General features: G+C 38.0%; 1 protein-coding gene across 12 annotated transcripts in view; it reads left to right on the top strand.

Moving 5' to 3' along the window:
• ptprea (protein tyrosine phosphatase receptor type Ea) overlaps positions 1–9,812 on the top strand; it is a 299,961-nt gene extending 290,149 nt beyond the window's left edge. For all 12 annotated transcript variants that reach the window (XM_059947680.1, XM_059947681.1, XM_059947688.1 and 9 more), the window contains 2 exons: positions 1,600–1,735; positions 1,877–9,812. In XM_059947680.1, coding sequence (XP_059803663.1) covers positions 1,600–1,735; positions 1,877–1,951 — 211 coding nt within the window. In that variant the 3' untranslated portion in view covers positions 1,952–9,812. The remainder of the gene's footprint in view (positions 1–1,599; positions 1,736–1,876) is intronic.
• The last annotated feature ends 8,020 nt before the right edge of the window (positions 9,813–17,832 follow it).

Genomic DNA, 17,832 nt, shown 5'->3' with positions numbered 1-17,832 from the left:
TTTTTAAGCCAATAAATCCATATTTCCACTGGGCCAGCAGCTGCAAATGTTAGTGTTAACACCCATTAGCAATTCATTCTGAAGAACTGAGCAACATTTAAAGTTTCACAGTGTCGAGTGGGAATACTTCCTCTCATGTTTGCTTTTAAAGTATTTAGCTTCTTTTAAATCACTTTCCTCAGTGGTTAACTGTGCCTGCAGGCACAGTGGAATTGCAGATTTTACACTGTACCTAGGCAAAATATTTTGTTTTGAGTGATGTCCTTTCTCAAAATAAAACTTTTTAGCTACTTTCTCATTTCCCACCGCTTTCATCAAACTGTGCAAAGAGAGAGCCAATGTTTTCTTTCATCACAAGGATATGAAGTCCAAATTCTGTAATAGTCTAAAACTTGTTTGCAATTCAAAGGCCTTGTATGTAATTCTTCAGCATATGGAAGGGTGTGTTTAATATGAGGCATGAATAGAACTTTGTGCATGATACAAAACTTGGAAGTTCCAGGGTAATAGTTAATTGTTAATAAGGGCCTAGCACTTTGAAATATTATCATGGACAAGCTCCAATGCATTCTGTGTGAAAGAACCAACTTAGACATTTAACATGCTCAAATGCCTTTCCTCCATATACTCTGTAATGAATAAGTGCATGGAGAAAAGCAGCTTGGTTTGCTAATCACAGAGGCAAGAGGAAGGATGGTGACAACAGTCAGGAGGAATATTGAGACAAAAAGGTCACTTCTGGGCATCAAGCAGGTGTGGTACTTGATTTCTTTGAGTGGGAAGAAGGAGGTTACTGTCTTAATCAGATGTTCTAGGGGTAGGATCAAATCACAGTCAGGTTGGTAGGAATGGATCTGCATAGAACTGGTGCAGTGACTTCAATGGGAAGAAACAATTAAGGTAATTATTAAACCAATTTGACATATTCATTTTAATCTTTCTAATGATCTTAGTTTTGATTTTTTTTAACTCAACTTTTTTTGAAAATGGCCTGAGTATTATTCAATAATTTTGAATGTTTTCATATATCAGAGGGATTAATTTTGTTTTGGCATCTTTAACTGCTCTTTGGTCATCTTCCTACCATCGTCTGAGAGACTTATGTTTGAGGTGGCCTGACACCAAAGCTTGTAACCCCATTCACTTAAATATCCAAAACACCAAAGTGAAAGTAATGACTTCAAATTCCTGCTTTATTTTGAACAATATAATACACAAATTAATAGGAACTAATTAATTCACAAAATACTGGAGAAAACAACAGAAATCACGTGTTAGTTTGCAACACGATAATTTTAGGACTCAAACTAGCCTATCGATCCCCACCCTCGCCTCCATTGTTTCTCTTCCCTCCTCCCTTCTCACTAACTGACTAAGATCTTCAGAACCATTAGGGAAAATAATTGAAGCTGCCTGCTTTTCACCACAGGCGGAGTGTGGTGTTTTGCAGCTGATGAAATCCAGTGTTTGGTCCACGATGCTTTGACTATTGTAATACTGTAAATTAAGGTATTCTTTCATACATAAGACTGAAAGAAAATTAATTTGACCTATGTGATTCCACAGCTTTAGTGAGATTTGAATCTATTTATTTTGCAGTGCTGGTGCTGGCAGAACAGGTACTTTTATTGCACTGAGTAACATTCTCGAGCGAGTGAAAGCTGAAGGCCTCCTAGATGTTTTCCAAACTGTTAAGAGCTTACGAATGCAACGACCACATATGGTGCAGACATTGGTATGATTTTTTTGGGGGTTTTTTTGGATTTCTTAAATCAAAAATAAAATAGAAGTGAAACATAATCTTTGCATTTTGTTTTAAGAAAAAATTGGGGCATCCTTTACATATTTAATAAATGGTGTTGCTCTTTCATTGCAGGAGCAATATGATTTCTGCTACAAGGTGGTGCAAGATTTCCTTGACATACACTCCGATTATGCCAACTTCAAATAAATATGTTTGCCTTACAGATTTTGTTTTTTTTTTACCTTTTAAATTGTTAGCTGACAGGCCAGTAAAACATTTTTTGTATGTTAAATTATCAAAACTTTATTTTGTATTTTGCTATGCACTTGTTGTTTAGAAAAATATTACTATTAAGTTGGAGATCATTCCTTCTTTGGCTTGTGACTGCGCTTTAGAAGCATTTAGGTTATAGTAACAGGGGAGACACACTTCTATCAGCAGTCATGTGATACTTCTGAGTGAATAGAAGATATTTACAATCTTTTCTTAACTTCCTGAGAAAAAACATTATTTAAACACAATAGGTCATTATCACATTATTTTGAATCTTGAATGTACATAAAAGTGAGAAACTACTGATGAAACATCATTTGCTTTGTAAAAATACTATTAATATCTGGTGCCCCTTTCATTGTTAAATAATGTGAATTTATAATGTGCATGACAGTTTGCTTTGTTTTCAAAAGGTTGGGTGTGATACATCTATAATAGATATATTTTTCTATGAAAAGTTTACAGTGTTATAATGTTAGTTGCATATTATGAGCTTGGATATTTCTTTGGCAAAACTGAAGGGTTTTTTTTCTTGTAAATATGATTAATGATACTAAACTGCTGTTCAGAAGTCTCTCCTTTTTGTATATTTATATTTTAAGTCACTCCTGTTCCTCCGCATGGTACAGATATCACATGGGCTGATGTGGCCCTGGGACCAACCCACCTCCCTCCAAGACAAGCCTCAACTATGACTTCTTCACCCCTTTGCTGTTGGTTGATTAAGCCCAGTATTGGGCAGCCTTAATCTGGCAAACTACATTTGGCTTCTCAGGTTTTGCCAATCTAATTTCAATGAGGCTGGAACCTCAAACTCATGGATATGTTATGTGGACCAGCAGCCAATCAGTACATTTCACCAATCTACCAACCAAATCTTTACATCAGTTCCTTGATTACTATGTATCACTTTCTTGCCTCGGTTACAGGCAGACTTTTGGAAGGGTTTTAAATAACTCTGAAGTTTTATATGCTTGTTAAAATGGCATTGCCATAGCTTTGATAATATTTGTATAGGTGGTTGCCTTTTTATCCGAAGTTCTATGTTTTCATTTGTTGGAATGATTATGTTTCCGAGTGGGAATTGTGGAAAAACGGAGTAGGTTGATGAGGATCTCCAGTTGGCAAAAGTCACGCTAGTTTGATACTTCTTCAGAAGTTTTCTATCTACAAAGTAACCTTACTAAACACCCGCAATCAATGTTAGTGAGAGATAATTCAAACTTTATGTAGCCAATGAGAGTAAAAGTGTAATTGCCGATTATTTTTGAACATGAACCAAGTGACATGATATTGACAGTGAAGCGTTTCCTTTATATCCAATGCAAATATAATTCGCAAATAAGTGAATATAAATTGAAATCTAATGATGATAAAACCAAAGCTATAGTTAGTATTCTGATATTTGCTTGACTTTCATTCTCCTCCTGTCATGATAGATTGTTATAATATAGAAAACGATAGCATGATGTCTCTTTAATCGAGGTCCCAATTGCAATACTAGGTACCACTGCTTCTTTAAGCAACATGCCGATTGTTTTCAAAAAAAAACTTCCTGTATGTACTCTTCTTTAACAACAGTTTGTAGCAAAAAAAACTCTACATTATTTGTTTTCCTGATTGTTTTAATTTCTCTGAATATCTTAACTTTTCCTTAGTTGTAAACTATTATAAGTGTTACTTAAAATAATTCATCATCTTGATGCCTATCGGGTTATATTTTATTCATTTCAACTCTACCCAAAAATTTTCTTGATTCCTCCCACCTCTAAAATTCTGGTGACTCTAGATTGACTTTCTAATCTTTCCGTATCTCACTACAATGCATTGAATGGGGAGTTTCCTGCTCCGTGTTTAGGCAAGAGAGTGCTGTGTCAGTGAAACAGCAGCAATTCCTGTTCCCATTTCCCATTTCTGAGCTTGAATTGAACTCTGGTGGCTTTGATAGCACAGCCAGGAACTTCCTGGATAAACACACATTGGAATACTCTGACATCAAATTTCCCCAGTCTGAAGGCAAAGTAACATTCCAAGCAGATCCCTGAGCACTTCTCAGTGAACGTCTACAACAGGGCTTGCTGATCACTCCCATATCTGGTCTATACATATTACTTAAATGTGTGCTAGTAGTCCCTTCTGACATCTAGGCTGGCAGAATATCCTTCCCCACATGCAAGCTAAGTGTTGTTTTTCCCTTCTTTTCAAGTGGAAATTGATCTGAGACCTCTGGGAAAGACCCAGGAGGTAGAATATCCCACAAGTGGAATTTATGTTGGTAAATATGCTTCTAAACACCCACCTGAATTCCATTTCAGGATAAAGTGCACCTCAAAAAGTCTTTTATATGCCAATCATTACCTCTTCTTCTGTACTCTGTGCCTCTAGATGCAAAATAAAGAATTGCATTTGCCTTTTAAATAGCCTTACCTATATACACTGATGCCTTTAATGACTGCCAACCTCCTTCTGCTTGCATATTTAATTTAAAAGTCTTACCCTTTGAGTTCTATTTCTTTTTGCTAGCCCTCCTGTACTTAATATTTTCTACATTTCAGTCATCTGCTCACAAAATTATCCATATAACTTCACCTATTATCTATCATCTTTTGCACTTCTCATCACGTATTTGCATATTTTAATATTTTTCCATTGATCTATATCATGCTATACATCTATACATGCTTTGTTAACAATTGTTTCGCTTCTGTCCTCCTAAGAATATTCCTTGACACATCTTTAATTTTGGATAAGCTGATTGTTCTCAATGTTAACGTCTGTGACTGGATGTGTGTGTGTGTGTGTGTGTGTGATTATCAATTCCTTTCTGAAAAACCACATAAACCATATTTACTGCAGTTACTTGTCATCACCGTTATTTAGTTAATACATTCTATAACACTGGTCCAGTGTTGCCCACCTTTGCAAAATTTTTGCTGATTGTCTTGTCTCTCATTTTCTCATGTATCCCTAAGTGAGAGTCTTCAATTATTTTAAATTGCTAACATGAAACCTATCACAAATTTAAGTTTCTGACTGTTTGCACCTATAATTTTATATAATTACAGTCAGATCATTTCCCAGTAGTGTCTAGAACTATTATAGCATACATTTTGGTTGCCCAGGGACTGCATTTAAATAATAGAAAAAATGTCTTTCAAACAATGTGAAGGAATATTTTCAATATTTAAATGTTAATCTATCAATAAAATACAATGTTAAAGTAATTTTCACCTAATTAATAGACCACTAATTTTGTTTGGGCATAATACAGAATATTCAGATTATTTAATATTTTTCTGTATTATAGGAACACACTTCACAGATGTATACAAAATCTTTGGGACAAAACAGCGTAGTGGTTAGCTCAATGCTTTAGCTCAGGCGACTTGGGTTCAAATCCCACGGCTGTTAGTAAGGAGATTGTACGTTCTCCCATAGGTTTGTAGGCTAATTGGTCATTGTAAATTGTCCTGTGATTAGACTAGCATTAAATTGAGGGATTGCTGGGCGGCACAGCTCAAAGGGCCAGTAGGGCCTACTCTGCGCTGTATCTCAATAAAAAAAAAGATTGAGAATTAGTTCAAAAATATTAATAGTTCAGAAGCTATCATTTGTAGTTATGTTCCTTCACAAAATGCAGAGTTGACAAAATGTCTATCATTTTTAAGTATCAATAGGCAACACATTGTGTTTGCTGTTCTGCAAATTCCAGTTGACTCCAGTTGGTAAACACCATACTTTGCTATTGATTTGATTTCCTTAGTGATCTCAGTACTGCTCAGCATTCTCACTGGGAGGTGATCTATTGGTTCAGTTGCTTTCCTTCCCTTTCTTCCTTGCACCAACATAAGGAACTCAGCAAGTTAGTAATCAGGAGGTACTATAAATATTATCATTTCCTTCATGTGTTTATTGTGGTGAGGTGAGACATCATAAAACCTTGTTACATATCTTGTTCGTCAAGCTGAGGAAAACTATAAATGGAGGTGATGCAGGAATTGTTGAAAGCGTTTCCATCTCAAGCAGTTGCACCTAAAGTACAAATCTTCTGCTTTGTTTAAGCTGCAAAACAGCAGGACAATGCAGTGTTTCCTCAACCCAGAGACCCAAAAGGCAGATAAATACTGTGGCTGAACTGCTGACATCTGGCACTTCAAAAGCCAGGTTGCCATCTGCATGCAGCCTGTTACTAACAGGCAGGTCAAATTTTAGGCTGCTTGCCACACTAGCATGAAATCTATAGTTAAACAGTCAGAGTGGAAGGGGGTTAAGTCCAAGGTGAGAGGGTCAGTGAAGGGATAGTGCATAGAAATTGATTACATTCTGCCAGCAACTCACAAGAGGATCTGGTGTAGTGAAAACTTCTTTCACGCCCACCTTTTGCCTCAGTAACTTAGAACAATCCCGTGTGAAGCAAGCCAACCCTCTCTCTTGCAGAAATATTTGGAAAATAAGCCCAAGGTCATATTTGTCCCCTCAAATGTATAAAGATCTAAATGCCTGTTTTAAGCATGTTTATGTTGAATAAGACAAAATAAGCAAAGACCAGACTGAAAGTTATAAGTGTAGAATACAGTAGTCTAGCTAATGTATTTTTATGTAAACATTTATCCAAAAGTTTAACATTGGGTACAGTAGGGTTTCATTACCAAACGTATCTTTCTTTATATGTTTCCTTCTTTTAAAATACTTGGAGAGATATAAATTTGTACAATATTAAATACTCTATATTTAAAAATGACATACAAGCGCACAGTTAATTTGCAATTATATTCCTCATTCAGAAGACATGCAACCTTTTACACATTGACCTTTACATTACTAAACAGAATGAATTGAAAAACTGCATTGCCAGATTTCTTTATATGTAAATAAGCACACAACTGAAAAACAATCTATTTTTTAAAATGTTTTCAAGAAAAAAACATTTCATATTAATATTAAACCAAACAACTCTTCCTGTTGCCAGCTTTAGTTTATATCACGTATATACCTTAAATATATGCATTCTGTAGTGAATTATCTTTTCTAACTTGGACATTTTCAGCCTTTGATGTTCTGTGATCAAGAATACTCACAGATAGAAATTCCTATACTTTGTCAGTCCTTTTAAATTAAATGGCCACTTGCAAAAATGCCAAGGTTACTTATGAATAAATACAACCCAAGAATAACTAAGCACATTTTATAAGATCAGCTTCCACTGTGCAGAAGTTGCCTGGGGAAGGATGCATGCATTAATTAAGCATGAAAATGAATGTAATGTTTCCATTTTTATTTGTTAAACTGTGGGTGCTGTTACACCCAACCTTTAAGAGAAGTTGCGGACAAACAAGCAAGTAAATCTGAAAGCACACTACCATGTGTATACTGCCATTTATTACTGCTAGTGTACCCAGTGAATGGCTTATTTTTCTGTGCAATACACAATTGAATATTTGTAGAATATATACAGTTAAAGTGGTGATGGTAACAAATACAGATTTAATATGGGATGATATATTGCATTCATATTACATTTATGAAGTGCTTATATATTGTTCATTTTAATGCATTTCATGTGCTTTCTTTATTTTACATTAAGATATAAGGGACAGCACTTATAAAAGGTCAAAACTGATTATCCCATCCACTTCAGTCACTAAGTGACTAAAATTAATTAAAATATAGTTTCCCATCACATCGATTTCCATTGCAAATTGAATTGATCACTGCCTTTTACTTCATTGACATCAACTGTAGTCTGTGAAATTTCGAAGTGAAAATGCAGGTTAGATTGTGTTCAGAACGATATATTCCATGGTGCCAATTAATGAAGGGCATTGTTTCTGAACATGTTTACAAATTGGTTCACACATGTAAAAAGATGGGGGTTTGTAACATATTAATCAGAGTGGTATTATTAGTACAATTTTTTCAATTGTAGACTAGAAACAATGTAGGGGAGCTGAAAAGGTAGGAAGCATGGTTTGTTTAACCATCACAAACAGAAGAAAATCTGCAGATGCTGGAAATCCAAAGCAACACACGCAAAGTACTGGAGGAACTCAGCAGGCCAAGCAGCATCTGTGGAAAAGAGTGAACAGTCGACATTTCAAGCCGAGACACTTCATTGATCCTGATGATCACCTGAAACATCGACTGTTTACTCTTTTCCATGGATGACACTTGGCCTGCAGGCTTCCTCCAACATCTTCTGTGTGTTGGTTAATCATCAGGTCTTTTTTATTGGTAATCTTAGTTTTGACACTGACAGATGTACAAAGTTCAATGCATAACTCCAGAATAACAAAATGGAAAAAGAAGTACAAGTTTGTTACCTGATCAAGCACTTTACATTTCCTAATTATTTTGAAACGATCTTGCAAAAACAACTTAGTTAAAAAGACCAATCTTGTCAGAGTAAGTAAAAATAAACATGGGAGATAGTTCCAGGAGAACAGCAACAACTGAGATAGTTTTTATTCATTGATTGCAAATTATTCAGTATAGGACATAGGTGCCCTTTTTGTGGTTTAGACATCCAAAGCGTTTACAGCTATTGATCAAAACCTGAGGTTATTAGGTCAGTTTTGGTGCTCATCCTGGATTGGCACCAGAATTGAGCAAAGCATCACAAATCTTCCAAACAAGTCGCTGCTTTCTCAACTGAGAACATAATAATGATGTCTAGCTTGGAACATTAGTCAGCATGTTGTAGCATTGGTAGTAGGACAGACATAGCCTCTTCCCAGGAATGTTCTGGTTTGAGATGCCCATTTATATAGGGCCATTTTAATCTATCCCAATCTATGAACCCAGAATTAGCTCCAGCGTAGCAACATTGCACGATAATTTTCTGCTAAAGAATATTACACAGTATCAGGACTGTTGCACTCTTATAACAGTAAGGGTCAAAAGTGTCAGTATTCCCATCATTTCTTTCTAAAGAAATTCTAAAAGAGGTGCAAATGAATAAATTTTTTTATTTGAGAATAATGTATATGAAGTAACAAATATAAATATTTGCTCTGATCAGTCCAAGTAAATGAAAGGGAAGACATTGTGAATTAGATTTATAGATTTCTTTCTTTTGGCCTTTTACAAGTCTATATTGTACTTTTATTTAAATGAGAGAATGAGGTTTTGTACAGTTCTGTTTGAAATTATGCAATTAAGTACTTGGTCTATCGATCCTCCTCGTTGCACTAATCTGCCGACTGTCATGCTTATTTACTGCTCAGAATACATGAAAGTCACTGTGCTGATTTTGAATATGTGAAGTTATCCTGAAATTAAACATATGCATATAAATACAGATCATGCAGCTTTAATTTGCAAAATGTGTTGTATATGGTTGTCATATTTTTTGATAGTACAACAAATATCATTTAAAAATTTGTTCCATGTATATATGATAAACCATTGTTCTTGGAAATCTACTTGTGTATAAAGGCTTTGCTAGTATTATCGCAAGTATTTGATACATGTTAACAGGATTATAAGATATATGAATAAAGGATGAAGGTTAGTGTCAATTTTATGAACATATTGCATTAATCCCAATATTATAGCTTTCCTAAAATGATATGAATACTGTTTTAATAATTTCTTTTTGTTAAAATATGATTATACAGTACAAGATATTATTAATGTATTATAATATCTGTTCGGTTGCAATTTAAGGCTTTTTGCAAGCTAGCATGCTCATACTTTGTTCATGGTGGCCAACTGTCATTTTAATGTTATTTATCCAGTTTTGCTAAATAATAGTTTTGCAGTTTGAATCCATTAATAAATGGCAAGCCAAAATCATAATTTATTCTCAATGTGTGTGTTTTTTTATTTAATTACATCAGTCTATTTAATATAAAGTAGCTGTAGCTGGGCTTTCAAAAGCTGCAATGTAATCATGCAAATTGTACATTGGGTTGTGCCCAAGTCTGTATTTACACACTGATTTGAAATTTCCTAAAGTTACAACTTGGACTATTCATAAACATGATGTTGGATGTTGGATGAAGATGTTGGAAATCCATAACAACACACACAAAATACTAGAGGAACTCAGCAGGTCAGGGAGCATCTATGAAAATGAATACACTGTTGACATTTCCAGCCAAGACCTTCTTCAGGACTTAAAAAGAAGGGAGAGATGCTAGAATAAAAACGTGGGAAGAGGGGAAGGAGGCTATCTGGAATGTGATGGGGAAGCCATGTGGGTGGGAAGGTAAAGGTTGGAGAAAAAGGAATTTGATAGGAGAGGAGAGTGGACCATAGGAGAAATGGAAGGAGGAGGAGATCCAGGGGAAGGTGATAGGCAGATGAGAAAAGGTAAGAGGCCAGAGTAGGAATAGTTGAAGAGGGGAGGAGGAGGTAATTTTTCCCCCCAGAAGGAGAAATCAATATTCATGCAATCGCATTGGAGACTACCCAGATGGAATTTAAGATGTTGTCCCTCCACCCTGAGGATGGCCTCATCCTGGCCCAAGAGGAGGACATGGACCTACATGTTAGAATGGGAATGGGAACCGGAATTAAAATGTTTGACCACTAGGAAGTTCAGTTTTTGATGGATGGAGCAGTAGTGCTTGACAATTGTTTGCTAGAGACCTGATTGATAAATAACCGTGTGAGCTTAGCAATGACTAACGGCAATAAGCCAATTGCTAATGAAATAAAATCACATTGCTAATGTCTGTTGCCTGAAATTTTCTGAAACGTTTATTGGGCCAGAAGATCAGTTGGTAAATAAATTGACAAAGAGCCACTTCTCAAATTATACAAATTCTCTGTTACAAAAATATTTTACTCACAACTGTAAAGCATAGGATAAATACAGATGGTGGGAATATAAAAAATAAACAAGAAAATCTGGGTTAGATAAAGAATTATTATTTCATGTCTATGACTCTGCATCAGATCTAAAACATGCTATATCTATAACAATTTTAAAGCAAGCAGTCAAAGAAAATGTAAAATGGAGGTGTTGGAAAAGAGGAGAGAGAGAGATACCGCTTCTACCTCTTCCAACGATTCTGAGTGAGGCACAGAGAGATCTGTATTTACTGACAATTACCTTTATTGTTCAAACTAACAAGTACGTGAATTCACACACTAAATACCTTGTGCACACACCTGCTAAGTATCCCTGACTCTCTTGGATAGTCAAAGAATAGCAAAGGTATTACCTGGGTAGAGGAATTTACGCTGGCCAGGCGTTCTTTGTTCCTCGTGGTCCCGATTCACTCTCCACGTGCTTCTCGCAGGGTTCTTCTCGCTTGTATCTGCAATGGTTATTCTTTGAAGTTACCTCCACCAGCACCCACAAGGCATCCACTTTTATATCCATTTCTTATCAATTCATATGTCGTATTCCCATGTCACTGGCCTCAGGCCATGGGTCTGGCCTTTGTTATGAATGTGCAGCAACTCTGAGGGGCTGAAGGGTACAAAGTCGCCCCCTCCTTTTTGAGAATTGAAAGATCGCTATTAATTCGGGTCTGGGACCCAGGAAATGAGAGAGAGAGAGAGAGACATCCAGAATACACAAGGTTTGGAATGTGTCCTGGCCTCAGTGAAACAAAACCACTGATAACGGCTATTGTCTCTTGGAGATGGAATTGTGTATTGAGTACTGTACTATTCATTGAAACCCCTCAGGGGACGACCAGAGTGGGCTGGTTGAGGGATTGCATCATCCCAATCCGTTTGACATCTGCGACCCCGTGAGTAAAGATAAAAGAGGGTCTGGGGAACAACCCCTTCAGACGCACCAGGAGAAACGCTAGAAATCCCGTGACAGTGCTTAATAGCGACAGCCAGTGGGGGGCCCGTGTGCGTCCTCCCTTGCCTGGGTTGGTGGGCTCACCATGGAAGAACAGCTTAGATAAAGGAGAGGCCACGAGTGAACGGCCACACCAACGGGACTCCTGATGGATTGAAATCATGAAAAGGAAAGCCGGCAAGTTTTTCTCCCAAAACTCTCTCTCTCCAACCATTGCAACCCAGCGGTCCCCAAAGGCTGCAACCTGCATGAACTGAGTGACTTTTATATTTCCATCGGACAATACATTATCCCTTAGACGACGATAGAGTTTATTTCTTATTGATTATTATTATACCCGCACTTTTAGATTTAGTATTGATGACGTATATTATCCGTATATTTGCATTGATATTATTTTTGTGTATTTTTTACTAATAAATACTGTTAAAAATAGTACCATCAGACTTCAACAGACCTCTCTATCTTTGCTGGTAAGTGACCCAGTTACGGGGTTCGTAACACCTTTAACACCTGGTCATTGGCTCTGGTCCAAGCCAGCATCCATTTATTGTCCTCTTCCCATCAAGGGACAATTGCTGACTCATGGCTCTTTGTTCTCAGTCAGCAATGAGCTCGAATCACCTCAGGCATTCACAATCCTGCACGTTATAGCCAACCAAAGAACACCTCACAAATAACTCCTTATTTGGAAATGACCTCCAGCCCAGCAGATTACCTGAAGAGTCTTTGCCTCTTCTTTAAAACACTAATCAGGCCCAGCATGTCAAGCTCACAAAATGAAAAATAGAGTGTCTTCACAAAATGGCAGCCTCCATCCCCCAAGCACAGGGCAAGAACAAAGACCGCTTCCACTGTCCTTGATTCATTTGAATTCACTGATTTGAAGATTGTCATCCTTCCTGGCCAACAGAGGAAAGAACAAGAGAAGCAAAAGGATGAAGGGCAGGAAAGATAAAATAACAATGGCACAGTCTAAAAGGACAAGCAAGCATTTCAATATTGCATCTATAGATGTAAATACAAACGGTGAATATGAGTTGTAGTTATGATTTGCAAATCTTAAATATGATATTGATTCTCAAAGGCTGGAAATGAAGATATTGATTCTCAAAGGCTGGAAATGATCAGGTTGGTAGATATGGTCTTTCCCCTTTTCTTTATTGGAAGAATTGGGGAAGCTGAGGTCAATGAGTTTAGGAGTGGGATTAAGGATTCAACTGAGAATTGAAGAGCAAGAAATTGATAGCTCGGGATAATGCTTGCAAACTGAAATGAGTTGTTCAGCAAAATTTCACCCAATCACTCCCACAAATGTAGAGAAGAACGCACTGAGAGCAATGAATAGATCATAACTGAAATAACTACATTACTGTGTGAATGTATTAGGCACATACATATAGACAGGGTGCTGAGACTTTTGCACAGTACTGTAGTAACTTTATGAATTGTACTGTACTGCTTCTGCAAAAAAAAACAGATTTCATGACATATGTGAATGATGATAAACCTGATTCTGATATGGGTCTCCATTCTGGACTGAGAGTGGGGAGAGCCCAGGGAGAGGGGGATCATGGCTGGGAAAAGGAGAAAGAGCGGGAATGACTGGAGATTCATTCTGTAATGATCAAAAACCAATTGTTTAGAATCAAAGGTCCTTGCCTGATATCTCAGGGCTGGGTGCTTCCATTAACAGTTCTTTTCACTTCCTACTTTTCCCTCTGTGAGAACTCTTTAATCTGCTGGCTGTTTAAACTCTTGTTGACATTGCGATACTGGATGCCTTAAGCCACCTGTAGAAGCAGCAAATCATTTTGACACAGTGGAAGTCACACAACAGAGTCGGTTTATCTTTTTGAATAAGATCAGTGCTGAGCTCCATTGTACTACTGTTGACAGTAAAATCTGAGCCATTTCTGCTGCACATGGTGGATATTGGAAATTCTACAAAGCATCATTGAAAGGGAAACATTATAGCCGGGACGTCCTAGGAATTTGCACTATTCCAACTGTATTTCTTGATTGTGAACCCAGTTTCACATCACAGAAGAGCTTTTTAATTTTTGCTAACGTTTCTGAAGCTTCTTTAACTTTAAATGTTCCTGGTTGTCTGTGTGTGTATATATATACACATACACACACACACATACCACATACCACATACATAGAGAGAGGGGTGGAGAGTTGAAGGGGGAGAGGGAGAGAGGGTGAGAATGTGGAGCAGAGTGAAAGAGTGGGTTTGTAAATTTGACGGGCGTGTTGGGAATGGCGAGGGTGGAGCACCGCAGGAGGGGTGTGGGACAGGTGGCAAAGCAGGAGTTGGGGGGGGGTGTCATTCTCTATGTCCTCCCCATGAGCTGCTTGGGTTTTTCCCGAGTGCTGCAGTTTCTATCTGCAGTCCAAAAATGCACCAAGTAGTTTAACTGGTCATTGTAAATGTTCCTGTGATTAGGTTAGGGTTAATCGGCATTGTAGGGTGGCATGGCTCGAAGGGCCAGAAGGGCCCTTGTGTCATGAAATAAATAAATGAACTCAACACAAACGGGCAAAGCAGTTCAGGTAATGTGTGAATAGTAACTGAGGCTCAAAGGTCAAGGTAGATATACTATCAAAGTATGCATTACATAACTTTGAGATTTATCTCCTTACAGTTAGCCACAAAACAAAGAAACCCAAAAAGAACCCATTAAAAAAATGAACATCAAATATAATGCACAGAGGGAGAACAAAACAAACAGTGTAAATGATAAAAGTAAGCAAATAGCTTCAGGACTGGAATTTTACAAAAGACACAAAGCCAGAAATCACTGTAGCTGGCGCAGACAACAGCCACCATTCATCACAAAGCTGGGTAAGCGTTGCGAGACCACAGACCCGAAACCAGGGCATCACTGCACTTCAGCGTAGAGCTGAGTAAACATCGTGGATACGTCACAGATCTCAGTGAGGATGGCCTTGAAGAAGCCTAGTCTGGTTTAGTCATTTGTCAAGTTTGAAAAGTCAGCTTGCATGGGAGAAGGGTCTGTATGTGCAGGTGATCACTCAGCCCACCTTGTGTTCTTCCTCCAGTTTCTCTAAGTTGTCCATGGTCAAGATCATAGGTCAGGAGGAGGCTTCTCTGTCTTTGTGTGAGGTGGTGGGTGGATGGTAGGGTGGGAAAGGGGCTTGTTTTGTTGTGCTGTTGTTTGTGTTGTTCTGCTGAACACGTTGGGCCTGTTATTTTGGTGACAAAATGTGTGACGACACCTATGGGCCGCCCCAGGCACATCCTCAGGTTGTGTTGGTTGTTAATGCAAGCAACGTGGTATTTTTCAATGTATATGTGATTAATAAGTACACATAAATGAGTGAATCCAGTTTTAATGAACTTACAGAATTTGAAATTTTAAAAATGCTTTACTTGAGTAATCCTTTTATTGCTTGGTCAACAATTGTTTTCGTTTTCTGCAGAATTATTTTAAAAACATTTAGTTAGACTAGGTTATGATTTGCTCTAAATGCCTGATGAAAATTCAGTGAATGCCTTTCCTGTGGCAATCATGTATTTTTAATTCTTTTTATGATCACAAGACCCTGCTGAACATAAAGAACTTAAAGTACTGCAGGTCCACCCATCAGCGAGTTACTTTTTGGTGGAGAAACTGAAGGAGCTTGACTTGGTGCAGGTCATGCTCCTCCCTGCATCGGAGAGGTGCGGGTGTGTGAAGGCGGTGTGTAGTTTAAGAGTGAGCGATTGTCTTAGTGCCTTTTCTTGTGATTGCAAGACCCTATTGGATATTCCTAATGTGGGAAGCTGCAAGTCTGATTCACTGATTTAATGGTGGACAGTGGTGGAGCTGCGTGGCCTCAAAGGTCTCAAGCCATGTTGCTGCCTGTTTGCACCCACCCAGGAGAAAGGAATCAGTCTAGGTGCTCCACCAGAGTGCCAGGATTAGTGTCGTGTGGCATCCAAGCTGGAGATGGTGCTGCCCCCTAATGATCACACAGCAGAAGACAAGTTGTATTGTGTTCAACTGCAGACTGCCACAACATTCAAAGACTTGGGGTCTTGGACTATTTATTTTTGTGTGGCTATGTTTTGCAGACACCATATATATCCTATATGTGCCTTGTGCTGTGTGTAACTGTTGGTGCTGTGTTTTGCACCTTGGCCCCAGAGTAACACTGTTTCATTCATAGGTATTCTTGTATTGTTAAATGACAATTAATCTTGAACTTGAACTTGAACATTTCCTCTTATCCAGTTTGGAAGACTGCAGCCATATACCTCAGAAACAATAAATCCTGACACATAATAAAAATGTACCCTTAGCATGGAAAATAGTAAAATATTTACTGGTTGCTCTATCATAGTGTGAATATACAATGGCATACATTCAAAGCATGAGATTTAGGGAACTTGTGTCAATGTCACACAGTCAGTGTGTTTTCTCAGAAGTATTTTCATGTTCTCCCTATAAGTGCATAGATTTCCCATGCATGCTGCAGTATCAACCCTCATCCCAAAAACATGATGGTACATTAATTGAATACTGTAAAGTATGTCTAGTGTGAGCTACTGGTAGGAGTGACGTGGAGTAAGCACAGAGTGTTGGTGAGCATGTGAGGTGGGATAGAAGACTGGGATACAAGTTGGGGAATGTAATTGATGGGATTGTTGAGATCAGGTGTGGATTTGAGGGGTAAAATTACCTCTTTCAAAGTCATAAGAAAATGTGAATTTGAAGAAAATACACTTCTGTGCAAAGGTCTCAGGCATCCCAGATTTCTTATATAAATTTTAGTTCAGATGTTTATTTTTTGACTTCTGCATTAGTGTGTCAGTAGAAAAGAGCAAATTTTAGATTCCCAAACATACATTTTCCAAAAAAAAAGAACTGTTACAGGGAACATTTTTTGTATTTCATTAAAGTAACATATTTAGTAATATGCCATTTTTCAAATAAAACTTGATTACTTTGTGACAGTTTAAAATCTTCAGATATATGTGCACCAAACAATAGCATTTCTTTGGAAAATCAATCATATTCTACTCCCTGTGTGGTTTCCAAAGTCAGCAATTTTTTTGCTGGGTTCTGCACATGCTTGACACACCAATGTATGAAGGACCTCAGCCATATGTACTAATTTCCAGTCCACAGAACAGTACCAGACAAGAACAGGCTCTTCTGCCAAAGGTACCAGTAATATGCAACATATGTACATCTGGATGCTATTTTCCTATAATACATTTGTGCATGAATGGCCAACTGGACCAGCATTGTGAGGCTGAGACATCTACAACCTGATCAGAGATCCATCCACCATTTGCATGCCACATCCCCTGCAACAGAGTCAACTGAAAGTGAATTAAGAAATGTACTAGATGATGGGGTTTTTAAGGTTGCTATAGCTAGAGGTGGTACTGAGGAACCTCTGACAACCAAGTCTAGCTCCTTGCCTTCATATCTGGCTAAGCTACTAAGCCTGGTGGAACTATTTCCATTAACAGGAGAAGGGACAAAGGTGGGTTAATGGCACTTTAAAACCAGCCATTTTAGGCAGAGGGGACGCATCAGTCGTGGTCGGCAACTCATCTAGGAGAAGGAAAACCCTGAACTTAAACCTCTGCTGACTTGCAGCTAATCCCACCCATAGGGAAGGCTTTGGAAGTAACCCCAAGAAAAATCCAGAGCTGGAGTCTCTGAGGTAGTCCTACATTGAGTTCAAATCTGACTGGGAGCTCCTATGATGCTACTGGTGCCACACTGTATCAGTCTCTGCCATTCCTTTGGATTCATCAGCTGCATGGAGAGGGGGAGCTTGCTACATGGGCAGCATCTTGCTCTCTATATCATACTGGCATGGCTTGTGTATCACATGGACAGCTAGGACGCAACATCCATGATCGACCCCGACCAACGGAGGGTCTCAAGGAATGGATGATGGCACAGCAGTGTTCAAGGTGGCATTAGAAAACTCAAACATATCACGAGTAACATAGTGTTAAATGAAAATGTCACACCCAAGTTTTACTAAACCCGTTTGGTTCATTACACCATTTCTGATA

This window comes from Hypanus sabinus, chromosome 22, assembly GCF_030144855.1.
Source record: "Hypanus sabinus isolate sHypSab1 chromosome 22, sHypSab1.hap1, whole genome shotgun sequence".
Taxonomy (NCBI): Eukaryota; Metazoa; Chordata; class Chondrichthyes; order Myliobatiformes; family Dasyatidae; genus Hypanus; species Hypanus sabinus.
Note: the sequence above shows the minus strand (reverse complement) of the source record. Positions and strands in the feature narration are given on the sequence as shown.